Source organism: Saccopteryx bilineata, chromosome 5 (genome assembly GCF_036850765.1).
Source record: "Saccopteryx bilineata isolate mSacBil1 chromosome 5, mSacBil1_pri_phased_curated, whole genome shotgun sequence".
In the NCBI taxonomy this organism is placed as follows: Eukaryota; Metazoa; Chordata; class Mammalia; order Chiroptera; family Emballonuridae; genus Saccopteryx; species Saccopteryx bilineata.
Window position 1 is genome coordinate 263381229 of NC_089494.1, and position 13344 is coordinate 263394572.

Below are 13344 nucleotides of genomic sequence, written 5' to 3' on the forward strand. Positions count from 1 at the left end.
AGGTCCCTGTCCCCTGAGTGCTTGGGCAGGCCAGTGTGGGGCCCTGACACACACCCGCTGGCTGGTCCTGCCCTCGTCCCCCAGGGGCTGGAGAGATGAAGGCACATGCCCTGGACGTGGCCCCCGGCTGTGGGACTACCTGCTCCGTCTCGGGGACGTCGGACCTGGCTCCTGAGGGGCGAGGTGGCAGAGGGGAGGAGGACAAGGACCTGGGTGGGGACAGGCGTCCGGACTGCAGACGCCACACCGGCACTGAGTGGCTGAGCAAGGCCGCGCGCTCCGTGGTCCCGACGACGCGGGTGGAGGGGGATGTGTCTGACCCCGGCACCCGCGGAGAGTCCGTGGCTGAAGCTGGGAGTCTGCCCTGCGTTCCCCCAGCCCCGGCCCAGGCAGCCTGCTGTCCTTGTCACCCTGCACCTGCGTTTCCTGCCCGAAAGCAAGCTCTGTGTTCTGTCTGCTCCCATTGGTGACGAGGCCCCCACCCCCGGGAGTGTGGTCTGTCTGGCTGTAAGGGCTCTCTCTCATCTCTGACCCAGGGGGGGACAAGGCTGATGGTTTGCTCTCTCAGTGGGGGGTGCTGGAGGCCCCCTGGGAGGGGAGAAGTATTCTTTTGGAATCAATCACTTCCCCTTCCTTGCCTTCCATCACCTGCTTCCTCCCCACCCACCCCCAACCCATCTGCAGGGACCTGGCCCATTTCCTGACAAACAGGACCCGTTCCAGGGACCCTGCCACAGTCCAGGCCTCTTCCACTGGGGGGACCAGCCTCCCGGGCTGGTTCGGGCCACGGGGTTATCATAGCAGCACCAGGATCTCTCAAGAACCCCAGCTCGGCTGGGGCCTGTGCAACATGTAATTGGGCAGTTATCTCTTGGGGGACGAGCTGCCTCCAGGGGTTCCTCAAGGTGGCACTCACCAGCCAGGCGTGCGGTGGGCATATCGCCAAAGCACGGGCCACGGTGTGCACCGAGGCCATCTCTGCTCCTTGTCCCCATGCGGCCCCTTGCTCGCGCACCACTGGTCTAGGCGTCCACAGTCCCGTTCTGAGCCGTCATGACATGGCAGGCTCTGAGCTGTGTCCTCGGGGTCTGTCAATGACCCCCGCCTGCAAGGACGTCCACTTGCAAACGTTGGCATGTGGCTCCGACAGCCTGTTCCAGGGGGGCTTGTGCTGGTCAGAGAGGAAGTGACCGGCAAGCAGACCCAGGAAGGCTGAGCGGGGACCCACCAGGCACAGGGTGGGGGGCGGCGGTGCAGTAGGGGTGAGCGAGGGGTAACTCCAACTCTGGGGGCAGCACCCAGGTTGGTCCTGGGGGCCTGTCTTCCCGGAGAGGTGGTCACTGCTGACCACCACCCCCTCCTCTCTCCACAGGGGCCAGCCTGGCATGCCAAGCCCTGGGCACTGAGACCGCTGTGGGCCATGAAGGACCCAGCTGAGGTGGCCGCTGAGGAGCCGGCCCCGACGGCGAGAGTGACCGCGGAGCCCTCGGGTGGCAGCGGTGGCGACAAGGTCCAGACAGAGGCCGTGAGCTCGTCGGTCAGCTGGACGCAAGCGGAACCCGAGGAGGCCCCGGCTCCGGGCAGAGGCAGAGACGGTGAGTGCGGTGTGTGAGGCCCACCCCCTCGTCCTCCCGGCCAGGGCTAGCGTGCTGCCGGCATTGTCCGGCGTCTAGCTGCCCGGTGAGTCACTTGCCAGCTGTGTTTTTCCAGGGGACTGTCAGTGATGACCACAGGGACGCGGAGAAAGGGGGGGCGTGGAAATTCTAGGACAGTTGCCCCTCACGTGCTGATGGCTTTCACAAACCTTCACGTCCCCACTGTCCTGCTTTGCCACCAGGACAGAAGGACAGAACCCCCAGGAACTCGGGACGGGGCACCCCTCACCCCCCCCCCCGAGACAAGAGCCACAGCCCGAGAGGGAACAGGGCCGCGGCAGGACCAGGACGAGGGCTTTCTCCTGCCCTCGTTTCCTGTCTGCGTTCACGTGTGGCAGGTTGAGCCCCTGGTGCTTTGGGGGGTGTGTCTGCCCAGACCAGGGCGTGCTCTCGGAGCTGCAGCGCAGGGGGGGTCACGTGACAACCCACAGACCCCACTCAGGCCCTGCCGTCTGTCTGTCCGGTCACGCCCGCTGGAGCCGCAGACCCTGGGCGGCACCACGCACGCTGGCGCCCTGTCTCTGGCTGAGGATTTGAAGCCCTCGGGCCAGTCGTCCCACAGAACGCCCTCAGTGAGGACACGGCGCGATGTCGCCACCGTGACGTCCGGCACTCGGGGCGGGAACACCCCACCAGTGCGTGTCTCGGCGTGGCGCGGCTGGAGGCCAGGTTGACAATCTTCAGATTGTTTGACAGTCTTCTCTGCCGGAAAGTCATGACTACGTAACTTCTAAGGGGGCCTGGCCCCCCTCCCCACGATTCACTGATCCTGTACTGCGGGCTCATCAGCCTGGGCTGCCCTCTGTGGGCTGTGGCCTCTGTCCTCAGTGTGGGTCCTGTCGTTCAGACTGCCCAGCTCTGGTCCCCTCCCAGCCTCCACCGGCCTGTGAGCTGTCCTGCTCTGGCGACCACAGGACCACTGCCCTCCGTGGCCCCCAGCCCCGGAATCGGCTGTTTCTCCACCCTCCGTGGCCCCCAGCCCCGGAATCGGCTGTTTCTCCACCCTCCGTGGCCCCCAGCCCCGGAATCGGCTGTTTCTCCACCCTCCGTGGCCCCCAGCCCCGGAATCGGCTGTTTCTCCACCCTCCGTGGCCCCCAGCCCCGGAATCGGCTGTTTCTCCACCCTCCGTGGCCCCCAGTCCCGGAATCGGCTGTTTTTCCACCCTCCGTGGCCCCCAGCCCCGGAATCGGCTGTTTCTCCACCCTCCGTGGCCCCCAGCCCCGGAATCGGCTGTTTCTCCAGCAGCCCGGGCTTCTGCATCGGATAGATGGTGCTGACGGCCAAGATCAGGATGTCACTTGCTTCCCTGGATGTGTCCTTGCTGCGTGTTCGGGTCTGAGGCAGGCTCTGGGGACACCAGAGAGGCCTGGACATGTATGAGCTCTGGCCACCCGGGGCCACAACACCCCGAGAGGCTGGTGCTCCTTCGGTGCTCCGTAGACGCCGAGGGGAACAGAGCAGAAATGAACACTGTCCGGTCCAAAGCCGGCCTGGCAGTGCCGTGTCCACGGCTCTGAGAGGACCGTCCTGGAGGGGAGGGGGACTGGCCGCTCCGGAGGTCACACCCTCTGCGGGAACCGCGCAGGCTTTTCCCCAGGGAGACCCACCTCGATCCGAAGGCCCCACGGGCTTATCCCATTTTACAGACAAGCAAACTGAGCAGGGCGGAGACCAAGGTGCAAACGGGGAGCTGGCCTCAGAAGGGGGGACTGTGGGATGGGGGTGACCGCAGAGGACTGAGCTGTCACTCAGGGCTGCAGAGCCTGTCCACTGCTCTCACTGGTCCCCGCAGCGGGAGCCCCTCCTCTGACCCTGAACTTCGGGGTACCTCCCTCGTCCTCGCCCAGGCTGTGAGCTGCACCCACCAGCCTCACAAGACATGTGCCGCCCCCAGCCACAGACCGGGGTGGGTGCAGCCGGATGGGGACGCAGCCTCGTCTGCTCGGACCTCGCCTTCCCTCTGGGTCGCCGCCTCCCCTGTGTGACCAGCGGAATAATGACTCCCTCCCCTCCCCCAAACAAGTCCACACTCCGATCCCAGAACCGGTGCCTGTGTGCACAACACCTCCTGAGGCAGGAGACCCTGTAGGCGGGCTGAAGCCAGGGGTCTTGAAATCGGAGACTGTCCTGAGGTCGGAGTCGGGGAGAAACCCAAGACCCCAGGCTTCCTGGATTTGGAGAGGGAGGCGGGGCCAGGAGCCGAGGGATGCGGCCTCTCGAGAAGCCGAGACAGGCAAGGAACAGAGTCTCCCTGCAGCCTCCAGAAGGGACCGGCCCTGCCCAGACCTTGACTGTAGCCGGCAAGGCCTTTTCCACACCCCGGGACACCTGGGGCCACCAAGCTGGGGGTAACAACCCAGAGGAAACTCCCACGCCCTCCATCCTTGTGCTGGCTTTTGTGACACTGGAGGAAGGGACCCCGTGTGCCCCGTGGCTTGTCGGGCTGTGGACACAGCTCTTCGGTGCCACCAACGGGGGGGAGGGGGCCTGTGCAGGTGAGAGTGATGGGTTTCACCGGAATCACACGGACTGCTCTGTCACAGATGCCGCCGCTCCGCCCGGCCTCCCGGCCCCCAGGACCCCTCCCGGCCAGATGGGCGCGTACCCCACAGGTAGACATCTTGGGGCGCTGTGCCACACCACGTGGTTAAATCCAGACTGCGGATGTGGATGTGGGATCCCTGGGCCCCTTCCCTCCGTGGGGGCAAGGGAGGGGCTTGTTACAGGTGGATGCCTGGGTCCTGTTTCTCTCTGTCTGGGGTCGGGCCCAGGACTCAAGGGGAGGGACGCTCTGGGGGGAGGGGGCGACAGGTGGGGCAGAGGAAGAAGTAGCTGAAGGAGGTCATTGTTACGTTGTTACAGGGTTGCAGAGGGAGGGGAAGGGCCCTCGGGGAGGCGTCCTGGGGCTGGTGTCTGGGGAGGGGACTCTGTGGAAGGGGCAGGTCTCTAAAGGACTACCCCGGGAAGTGCGTGGGCTGGCTGGTGGGGGGGGGGCAGGAAGAATCGATACCTCGCCCTGCAGACCCCATGCCGGCCCTCTCGCTGCGCAGGACACGGAGACCCCGGCCTGGCTGGTGTCTCGCCTTGGCCTGTCCTCCCAGTTTCCTTTCAGGGGTCAGAGCCACCTGTGGTCACCCGGGTGGAGCACAGGACGGGTTGAGCATCAGGGAAAATTATCCGGGAGTTAAAAATGCAACCCCGCCCTTTTATGGGAGTAGGAGGGGTTACATCTTAGCCCCGGTTGTGAAATGCTGGGCCAGCTTCCTGCTGGCCTGACCCCAGATTCCAGAACTCTCCAGAATCTCTGTCCCTGGCCCTGCCCCATGGCAAGGGGGGAGGGGTGTCTGTTCCAGGGCCCTTGCTAGAAAGTTCTAAGGCCGGTGCAAAGCTTGTGCAAAGGGTGTGGGACCCTCCCTCTGTCTCCTTCCCTCTCTGTCTCTCCCCACCCCCCAGCAGCCCTTGCTGTGGGACTCGAGTTGTGGAAGCCTCCGTGGGGGGAAAGGTGGGAGGGTGGGTGGCATCTGAGCTGAGAACTGCATTTAGGGTGGCCAGCCAGGCCCGGTCTGGCAGGGAGGGTCAGTGGGGTCACTGTGGATGGATGAAGGTGGAGGTGGCCTGGTCTGAGCAGGACTGAGCTGGAAGAGAAAGAGAAGGGGTGGGCATGGGGTAGGGCTGAGAGGTCTGTGGGGTGCCTGCCTGGGGCGGGCTGCCCCTCTCTGGGGCTGTGGGAGAGGTCAGAGCTGGGGGTCCCAGTGACTCAGGACCACTTGCTGAGAGCTCACTCAGTGCCGCCCCCTCCTGGGGACTAGGTGTAAGGAGCATGGAACTCACCCCACAGGCAGTGCCTGACCTGGGCCTTGAACCCGGGTCCTGAGTCTGGGGGCTGGGGGCTGGCGGGGGGACGCAGACGGGCTGACCTTGTCCTGCCCCCTCCAGACCTGACCTTGCAGCTGCTGGCTGTGCGGAGGAAGAGTGGGCTGCTGGACCCCGGTCTGCAGCAGGCCCTGCGGGATCAGCTCCGTCTGCTTGAGAATGACAGCTGGGAGGTGGCCCGCACGCTCGGGGTGAGTCCCCCGAGTCCCCCGGGGGCTGGGGCCGTACTGGAGCAAGCCTGGGTGAGCTCAGGTGCAGGGTCCTGGCTGGACAACGAGACGGGAGGGCTGTGCGCAGGAGACAGGGGGACCTCCCAGGAGGAGGGTCCATGAAGTCCAGGCTCCCAAGGGGTCAAGGCCAGGGGAGCAGAGGTCATCCTCTGACCCCACCCTGTGGTGGCGCTGTGACATGCCCCCTAGCTCCCCTGGGTGTCTGGTCCAGGACACTCCTGCCAGGCAGGCCCAGCTGCACGTGGGCCACCGTGTCCCCAATGTCCCCGATTCCTTTCTCCCCCTACCCCCCACCCTGCCAGGACTGGAAAGGTCCCGTTATGGGGAGTCAGGGGACTGCTGTGAGTTGACTTTGATGGAGCCAGCCCACCCCCCATTGGCCTCTCCAGGATGGCCAGGCTGGTGGAGGGAGGGGGCTGGACCTAGTGACCGCCCCTTGGCAGAGGTCCTGGGGCTTCAGGACCGATGGCTACCATCTGCCCTTGCGGTCTGCCTGGCCTGACCTTAGCCAATGCCCCTTCGCCTGTGATCCCAGCTTCCTGAGCTGCAGATGTGGACGTTTAGAACCATTAGAGAGGGAGCCACTGTGAGGACCCCACAAATAGCACCACTGAGCATCCGGCCTATGCTCAGCGGTGGGCTGTCCCCGATGACCCCAGGGGAGAGCTGCGTGGTCACGCCTGCTGGTCCTGGCTGACTTCCTCCTGTGCCACTTACGGAGGGTCAAGCAAACTGGACAACGATAGCCCCCCCCCCCACACACAGACACACACACACACACACACACACACACACACACACACCTCCTGAGAGGTGAGTGCTCCAGTGTCGCCGGCTTGCTACAGCGCCCCCCCCCCCCCCCCCCCGCCAGGAGTGGTCATGGGGTGGACGTCAGAGGAGACAAGTCCTGGAGTTAGAACCGAAAGTCCTGCAGGCGGGCCCGCGGGCGAGGAGGCTAGGTGGAGCCTGGCACCGCCTGGTGTCACCGGTGGGGAGGGAATGAAGGAGACAGACAGAGCAGTGGGGGGGCGGGGAGCCACAGAGGGAGTGTCTCCCAGCAGGGAGCTCAGGAGCAAGGGGAGGAGCAGGGTGTGGTCCGGGCACTGGGCAGCCTCCGTGGGCTTGAGAGCAGGAGGGAGCTGCCCGGGTGGTCGGGAGGCGCCCCCACCAGGGGTCACGCCCCTCCGCAGAGCGTTTCCGCCCTGTGACTCCGCCCCCTCTGCCCTGTGACTCCGCCCCCTGAAGGTCGGTGCCTCCGGGTCGCGGGGGCTGTTTCCGATTCCTGCTTCTTCCCCCCCAGGAGCTCTCGGCCAGACTGCTGTCCATCCACAGCGACCAGGCTCGGATCGTGGTGACCTTTAAGACGTTCGAAGAAATCTGGAAGTTTTCCACATACCACGCTCTCGGTAAAGCCCAGAACCACGCGTTTCTGGTACCCAGATCGGGGCTGTAGAGTAGGTCGGTGCACGGCCCTCTCTTGAGGAAACGGCAGGGTTAGTGTGCTCACCTGTCTTCAGGTAGGGGGGTCTGGGCGGGGGTGAGGCCCCGACACTCACTGTTTGGGCTGGTGCGCGAGTTGGGCCAAACTCCTTCTGACGTTGTGCCGCCCAGCGCTGCTTGACCAGCTCGACTGGCTGACCACAGACCAGGAAGCTAGTGTTTCAACCTCGGCCACGGTGCTTGCTGTCTAGAACATTCCCTGTTCTAGAGGGAGGCCTTTGCAGGGGCTCCTGGAGAAACTCACCCCAGTCTGAGAGCTGAGGAGTTTGAAAATAAGCATCGGAGCCCCTCCCGTCCCCCACGGTTCGCGGTCTTGTCGAACGCTCCTGCCCTGTCTCGTCAACAAGGAGACTGAGGGTCCTAGAGGAAGTGACCTGTCCTTGTTTAACCTTCCCGAGGCCCAGGGAGATGCCATAAGCTGTCCGTGGTCAGAGCTGGTCCACGTGCAGCTCAGACAGGCAGGCAGGTGGCTGGCCCGCCTGGCTTGGGGCAGAGACACCCTGAGTCCCAGAGGCAGGGTAGCGTGTCTCCCTGAGCCTGGTCAGCGCAACGCTCGCCCAACACGGTCCCGGGAGGGCTTCCCTGCCCCCCTCCAGCGCCCGCCGGTGACCAGGGCCCATCGCCTCCCCAGGCTTCACTCATCACTGCCTGGAGAACCTGCTCGTGGACCAGGCCTTCTGGCTGCTGGCGCCCGTGGAGGACGAGGAGACAGCCATCCGGGTCCACGTGGACGAAGAGGCCTTGAGGCTGACGCACGAGAACCTCCTCACCCAGGAAGGTGGGCGCTGCGCGGTGACTGTGACCTCGGCCGGCTCCGTGCTGCGCCAGGGACTCCCGGGGGCTTGGGCAGCAGGAGGGCTCTGGAGGTGCCGGGGTGCAGCGTGCGTGGGGAGACTGCAGGGGGCTCGGGCAGGGGACACCGTCGGTGATGTGCCCGGCCTTTTATCACTTAGTTGTAAGACCCTGGTCGGCTCCCAAATGTGGAACAGGAAGAGGGTTTAGCAAACAGCGCGCCTCCCGCGTTCCCGACTGCGCGGTTGCTCTGAGGGCCGCGCGGCCTCTCACTAGGGTCCCGATGCGCGGCGAACCACGTACAGCTGCCCGTCCCACCCTGGCCACAGAGAGGTCAAACTTGCCCGTGGTTGTCCAAGCAGGAAGGGCCCTTGGGATCACACACCTGGCCCCTCACAGCATAGAAGGGGAAACTGAGGCCCCAAGAGTTTGAGGCCGAGCCAGACCACCAGGGAAAGTCCAGCTAGAGCGAGGACTCCAGCTCTGGTCCAGCCTCCCACTGGCCCCTTGGGGCTCCGGTGTCGGGGCAGCTGGGTTCTGCGGACACAGGGACTGGCGGCGGGGGTGGGCGGGGGCTCCTGCACATGCTGCCTCCACACTTGCATCCTGGAGGGGGATGGGTGGGTCCCGCCTGCACAGCTACGGCCGCCTCTGTGTCCTGCCACCCTGAATGACCCCCCTCTGTCGCTCTGAAGGGCCTTTCTTTGTCCTGTGTCCTGACCGCTATGTGAGAGCCACGACCGTTCCCCAGGGTGCGGGGAGGAGCCCCCAGCCCCTCAGGCGGGCTTCAGGGGCTCCCTGGGGAGAGGCGGCCCCGGGGGCAGTGGCGGCGGTGGCAGCAGCAGTGGAGTCCTCGTCCCCCGGCCTCAGCGTACCCTCTGAGGAGGTGGCAGCAGCGTCCACCGTGGAACCTTTGATTCCGTTTCATCAGTAGGTACCCACCTTTGTTTCTCTGCTTGCCGCTGTCAGGCCTCGGGGAGACGCCCCCTGGGCCCCGGGCTGGCCGCCGAGGGGTGTGTGTGCGGAGAGCAATGTGAGCCCCGGGCAGACCTCCATGCCCCAGGACTGCTGCGTGCACAGCAGGTGGCCGGGCACCGACGGCTCCCGGCTGGGCTCTCCGGGATGAGATGGCACCTGGTGTACTGACGGGCTCTCGCTTCACAGCCTGGCTGGTTCTGGAAAGCTCCTGAGGGAGCTGCACACGTGCGCCCGCAGTGAGGGAGCCCACGGGGGCCCACACACGTGTCAACCCAGGTCGCACAGAAGCTCCTGCTCACATGCAGGCTGTGGGGCGTAAACTCGCCTCGGAGCTCCCTGGCAGCCACAGCAAAAACTGAGTGTTCATTTCCAGAAGTTCAGTGTCCCCGAAACGACAGGCTGTGTCCCAGCTTCGCTCCCAGCAAATACAGGGAGGTCCCCGAGGACACACGTTTGAGGGAGCGAGGGAGGGCAGGAAGCAACTGGGCTGGGGAACATGGGGCAGTGCCACACCTGAGCCCAAAGGCCACACACCTGGGCAGGTATACACGTGTGTGTGTGTGTGTGTGTGTGTGTGTGTGTGTGGTGGGGACAGGTGGCAGGATCTACGTGGGTCACGAACTCATCCAGCTCCGCACAGTTTCAGTCACCTCAAATCTGAAATCCTGCAGCACAGACCTCCCTTCCCCCCCACTCCAGATGGGCTCTCAGGGTCCCCTGGGACCCCCTCGAGGACGCTGTGGGCGGACCCGTGACGCCGGACCTCCAGCGGATGGGTGAGTGTTCCGTTGGCTTTTCTCCCCTGGAGGAGGCTGGGTAGGTGGGTAAGGGGGGTGAGGAAGGGCCAGCACCAGCATTCCGGAAGCTTCAGCATCACCTGTGTGCTCTCCGAGCTGGAAGACACAGCGAGAGTCCCCTCCAGCTCGCCAGGGGTTAGCTGGGGCTCAGAGAGGGTTGCGGGCTGGTGCAGACTCACACAGCCCATGGCGAAGCCAGGCCAGGGTTCTGGCCGCCCTGCCTCTCATGTGTGGCGTCCACGGACCATTCAGCTTTCTGTCCAGCACCATGTTAAACCCTCCAGAGGACCCGGGGGACAGGGTGGGCTGGAGCGAGCGGGGCTGTGGCTGGATGCCCCACCAGCGCTTATGGAGGACGGTGAGGCCGGGTCCTCCTTTGGAAAGCTAGTGTTGCCAGGACCCTGGGCTCCTGGTCTGGTGCCTTCTGCCCTGCCCCAAGCTGGTTAGTGCTCGGATGTCCCTGTGTCCCTGTTTCATGGACACGAGGCCCCATGGGAGGAGGGATGGGGATGTCTATAGCTACATGAGCCCTGGGTGGGCCCTGGCTTGGCCTCACCGGGGTGGGATGAAAAAAAGGGTCCTGACCTCAGAGGCGGTCACTCCGGCCTAGTTCATGGACGTCTCCGGGCCTCGGTTTCTCACCCATGTCCCAGGGTGAGCCTTCCTGAGGACCCCTCATGAGCGGTGGCCAAGCTCCACCCCAGTGCTGGGCAGGTGCTAGGTGATTCCACAGCAGGGCTGCGTGCGTGTCCAGGGCTGAGGGCCACCATCTGTCCACCCAGCCGGCCTGCACCCCAGCACTGACCCTGTGCCCTTCCTCCCACAGCGGTGGGCCTGGTCTCAGCGGTGGCAGACTACCAGGGCTCCGGGCCTGAAGAGATGACCTTCCAAAGTGGCAACCTCATCGAGATCCTAGGCGCCCAGGTGCCCGGCCTGCCCTGGTTCCTGGGCCGGCACGTGACCTCGGGCCAGGTCGGGTTTGTGCCCGTGAGCCTCGTCAATGTGCAGGGGCACGTGTCTGAGTGAGTGGCTGAGGCCCCGCCCTTCTTAAGCCCCGCCCCCGTGAGAACTGGAGCTGAGGTCTGAGTGGCCGAGGCCCCGCCCTTCTTTAGCCCCGCCCCCACCCCCCCCCCGTGAGAACTGGAGCTGAGGTCTGAGTGGCCGAGGCCCCGCCCTTCCTAAGCCCCGCCCCCGCCCCGCCCCCGTGAGAACCGGGAACAGTCTGACTGCTTCACAGGTGACACACCTGGACTTTGTCCTGGATCACACCTCTCTCCAGTCTATCCCGGCCTTGTTCTTGGGGCTGGAGCTAGCCCAGGCTGCCATCCCCTGGTCCCCCCCGGGACCCTGGTGTCACTGTCACCTTCCTGTCTGGGCCCCTCACACCCCGGCTCCAAGCGCTTCCAGGGGTCTCTCCCTGAAAGGCAAAGTTGTTTTACACAACGGAGCTGAGGCTGCCACTTAAATCAGCAGACACGTCTCCTGTCACAGTCCTGAGGCCGGAGGGCGAACGTCCCAGGGCGGGGCACGCCGCGCTCCCTCCTGAGACTGGGGGTAGGGGGGGCTTCCTGCCTCCTCCAGCTCCTGGTGGCTCCAGGGTCCCCAACGGCCACACCACCCCAGTCTCTGCCTCAGTCGTCACATGGCCTCTTGACCCTTCTATCTCTTATAAGGATACCAGTCACTGGATTTAGGCCCCTCCCCCCCGAATAACTCACGATGGTTTCAGCTCAGGATTCTTAACCTGATTACATCTGAAAGGGCCCTGTTTCCAAACAAGGTTCCCTTCTGAGGACATGTGTTTGAGGGACCCTATTCCATTCAGGTCACCGTGCCTCCCTACTTTGCAAAGCCCGGCAAAGCTTCTGGGTCTGGCCTTCGAGGCCCCCACAACCCAAACCTCAGTGACCCCCCCGATTTCAAAGGCCACCCTTCAGTGTCAGCTCACCCTGAGTCTGGCTGTGAGGCCGGCTCGCCCCTCCACCCCGACCCTCTCGTTCTCCGGGCTCTCCCCGGCTCAAAGTCCGTCTCCAACGGCTCATCCCTGGGGACTGCCTGCCTGGCCCAAGCTCCTCTCCCTGTGTGGGCCCCCGTGCCCCTCTGTTGAGGTGCCTGTCCCCACCCCTGTCTGGGATTCTGAGGGAGGACTCTTTGGCCACCTCTGTGTCCCCACTGCCTGCGTGTGTGTGGGGGGGTCTTGGGAGAGCGGTCAGCAAGCACAGCTGTGGTCCCCAACCCGCCAGGCTTCACCTTTCCCGAACACGGGACAGTCTTCTTCAGGGGCCCTGAGCCCCGATGTCCCCTCTCATTCTTGTCTGGCTCTGGGAGAGACCAGCACTCCCAAGGCCAGATCTGAGCGGCCACTCTGGCGTTGTGATGCAGACGGTGGTCCTCTTCCTCCTGATGTGAGCGCCCCCTGCTCCTCTCGCCTGTCCATGGGAAGCCGTCGGAACCTGCCTGGGCCCGGACACTAAGAGCACTTTGTCCAACACCCCCACAAGCGAGCCCTCTCGAAGGTCTCCTTTACCTTCTCCACACAGCTCCCTCTAAGCTCCCACGTGCATCTCAGAGTCTCCGATTCTGCGGCGATTTAGTCCTATAAGCAAACATGGCCTCCTCCCCCTCCCCCACCCCCGTCCTTCCGTCTGTCTCCTTCTGGTTTCCTCTTTCTGACCTCACGGAGCACACGCGTGTTTGCGTTGGTGCTGTGGGAAGTCCCCGGGGGACTTGTGTGAGGGACTTAGTGTGCGGATGGGTCAGTTTTGCCTGTGCTGCCATGGCCGGCCTCACAGGGGAAAGGGCCTTGGAGGTTGGGCTTTGAAGGCTGCCTAGGAGCTCACCTCCCCCCTGGCCGCGGTAGCCACTGTCTCTCACACCCTGTTCTGCTCCGGCGTCTGCTTCAGGTCAGATGAGGTGTCCTGGAAGGCAGGGCCCATTGTGTCTTCATCTGTGACCTCGGTGTCTTCGCTGTCAAGCGACAAGGCTGTGGGCGGGGGGGAGACGGGTCTTCCTGGGTGGTGTTTACTTTGGGCCCTTTGTGTCCTCCAGGCTGGAAGATGCGATTTTTCTCAATGAGGAAGAGAGGTCGTTCTTCAGCAAGGAGGGACGCTTCTCGGAGGAGGACGCCAGGCGGCTCCTGAGGCGGACCTCGGACGGGGACGTCTGCGCAGTGTACAGCCTGGGTAGGCATGGGGGGTGGGGCCCCAGGGCTGCTGCCCCCGCCTTGCCTCACCCCTGCCAGTAGGATTCATCGGAGGGCTGCCTCCTAGAGGAGGGAAGGGTGTCCCCCACGGTGGGAAGACGGGGGACAGAGGGGATGAGGCCAGAACAGACTCGCCAGTCAGGGCTCTGTGGGTGGGGATGTGACTGCAGCTCGCTCACACTCGACCTCGGCCTAGCGAGGCTCAAGCCAGCCTGGCGTTCGGTTTCTTCTCTTTCCCAGGAAGCCCTGCTGGGTCCCTCGTGGGGGGGGAGGTGTTCTAGGGGTCCGCCTCTCTCTGCTGGACGCCGCATGGCTT

At 64.6% G+C, this 13344-nt stretch overlaps 1 protein-coding gene across 5 annotated transcripts in view; it reads left to right on the forward strand.

The window, feature by feature from the left end:
• SH3TC1 (SH3 domain and tetratricopeptide repeats 1) overlaps positions 1–13344 on the forward strand; it is a 46410-nt gene that overhangs the window by 14793 nt on the left and 18273 nt on the right. For all 5 annotated transcript variants that reach the window (XM_066280506.1, XM_066280509.1, XM_066280508.1 and 2 more), the window contains exons 2-10: positions 1373–1595; positions 4200–4268; positions 5593–5720; positions 7060–7165; positions 7891–8037; positions 8747–8981; positions 9729–9805; positions 10653–10848; positions 12875–13008. In XM_066280506.1, the coding sequence (XP_066136603.1) occupies positions 1421–1595; positions 4200–4268; positions 5593–5720; positions 7060–7165; positions 7891–8037; positions 8747–8981; positions 9729–9805; positions 10653–10848; positions 12875–13008 (1267 nt within the window). In that variant the 5' untranslated portion in view covers positions 1373–1420. The remainder of the gene's footprint in view (positions 1–1372; positions 1596–4199; positions 4269–5592; positions 5721–7059; positions 7166–7890; positions 8038–8746; positions 8982–9728; positions 9806–10652; positions 10849–12874; positions 13009–13344) is intronic.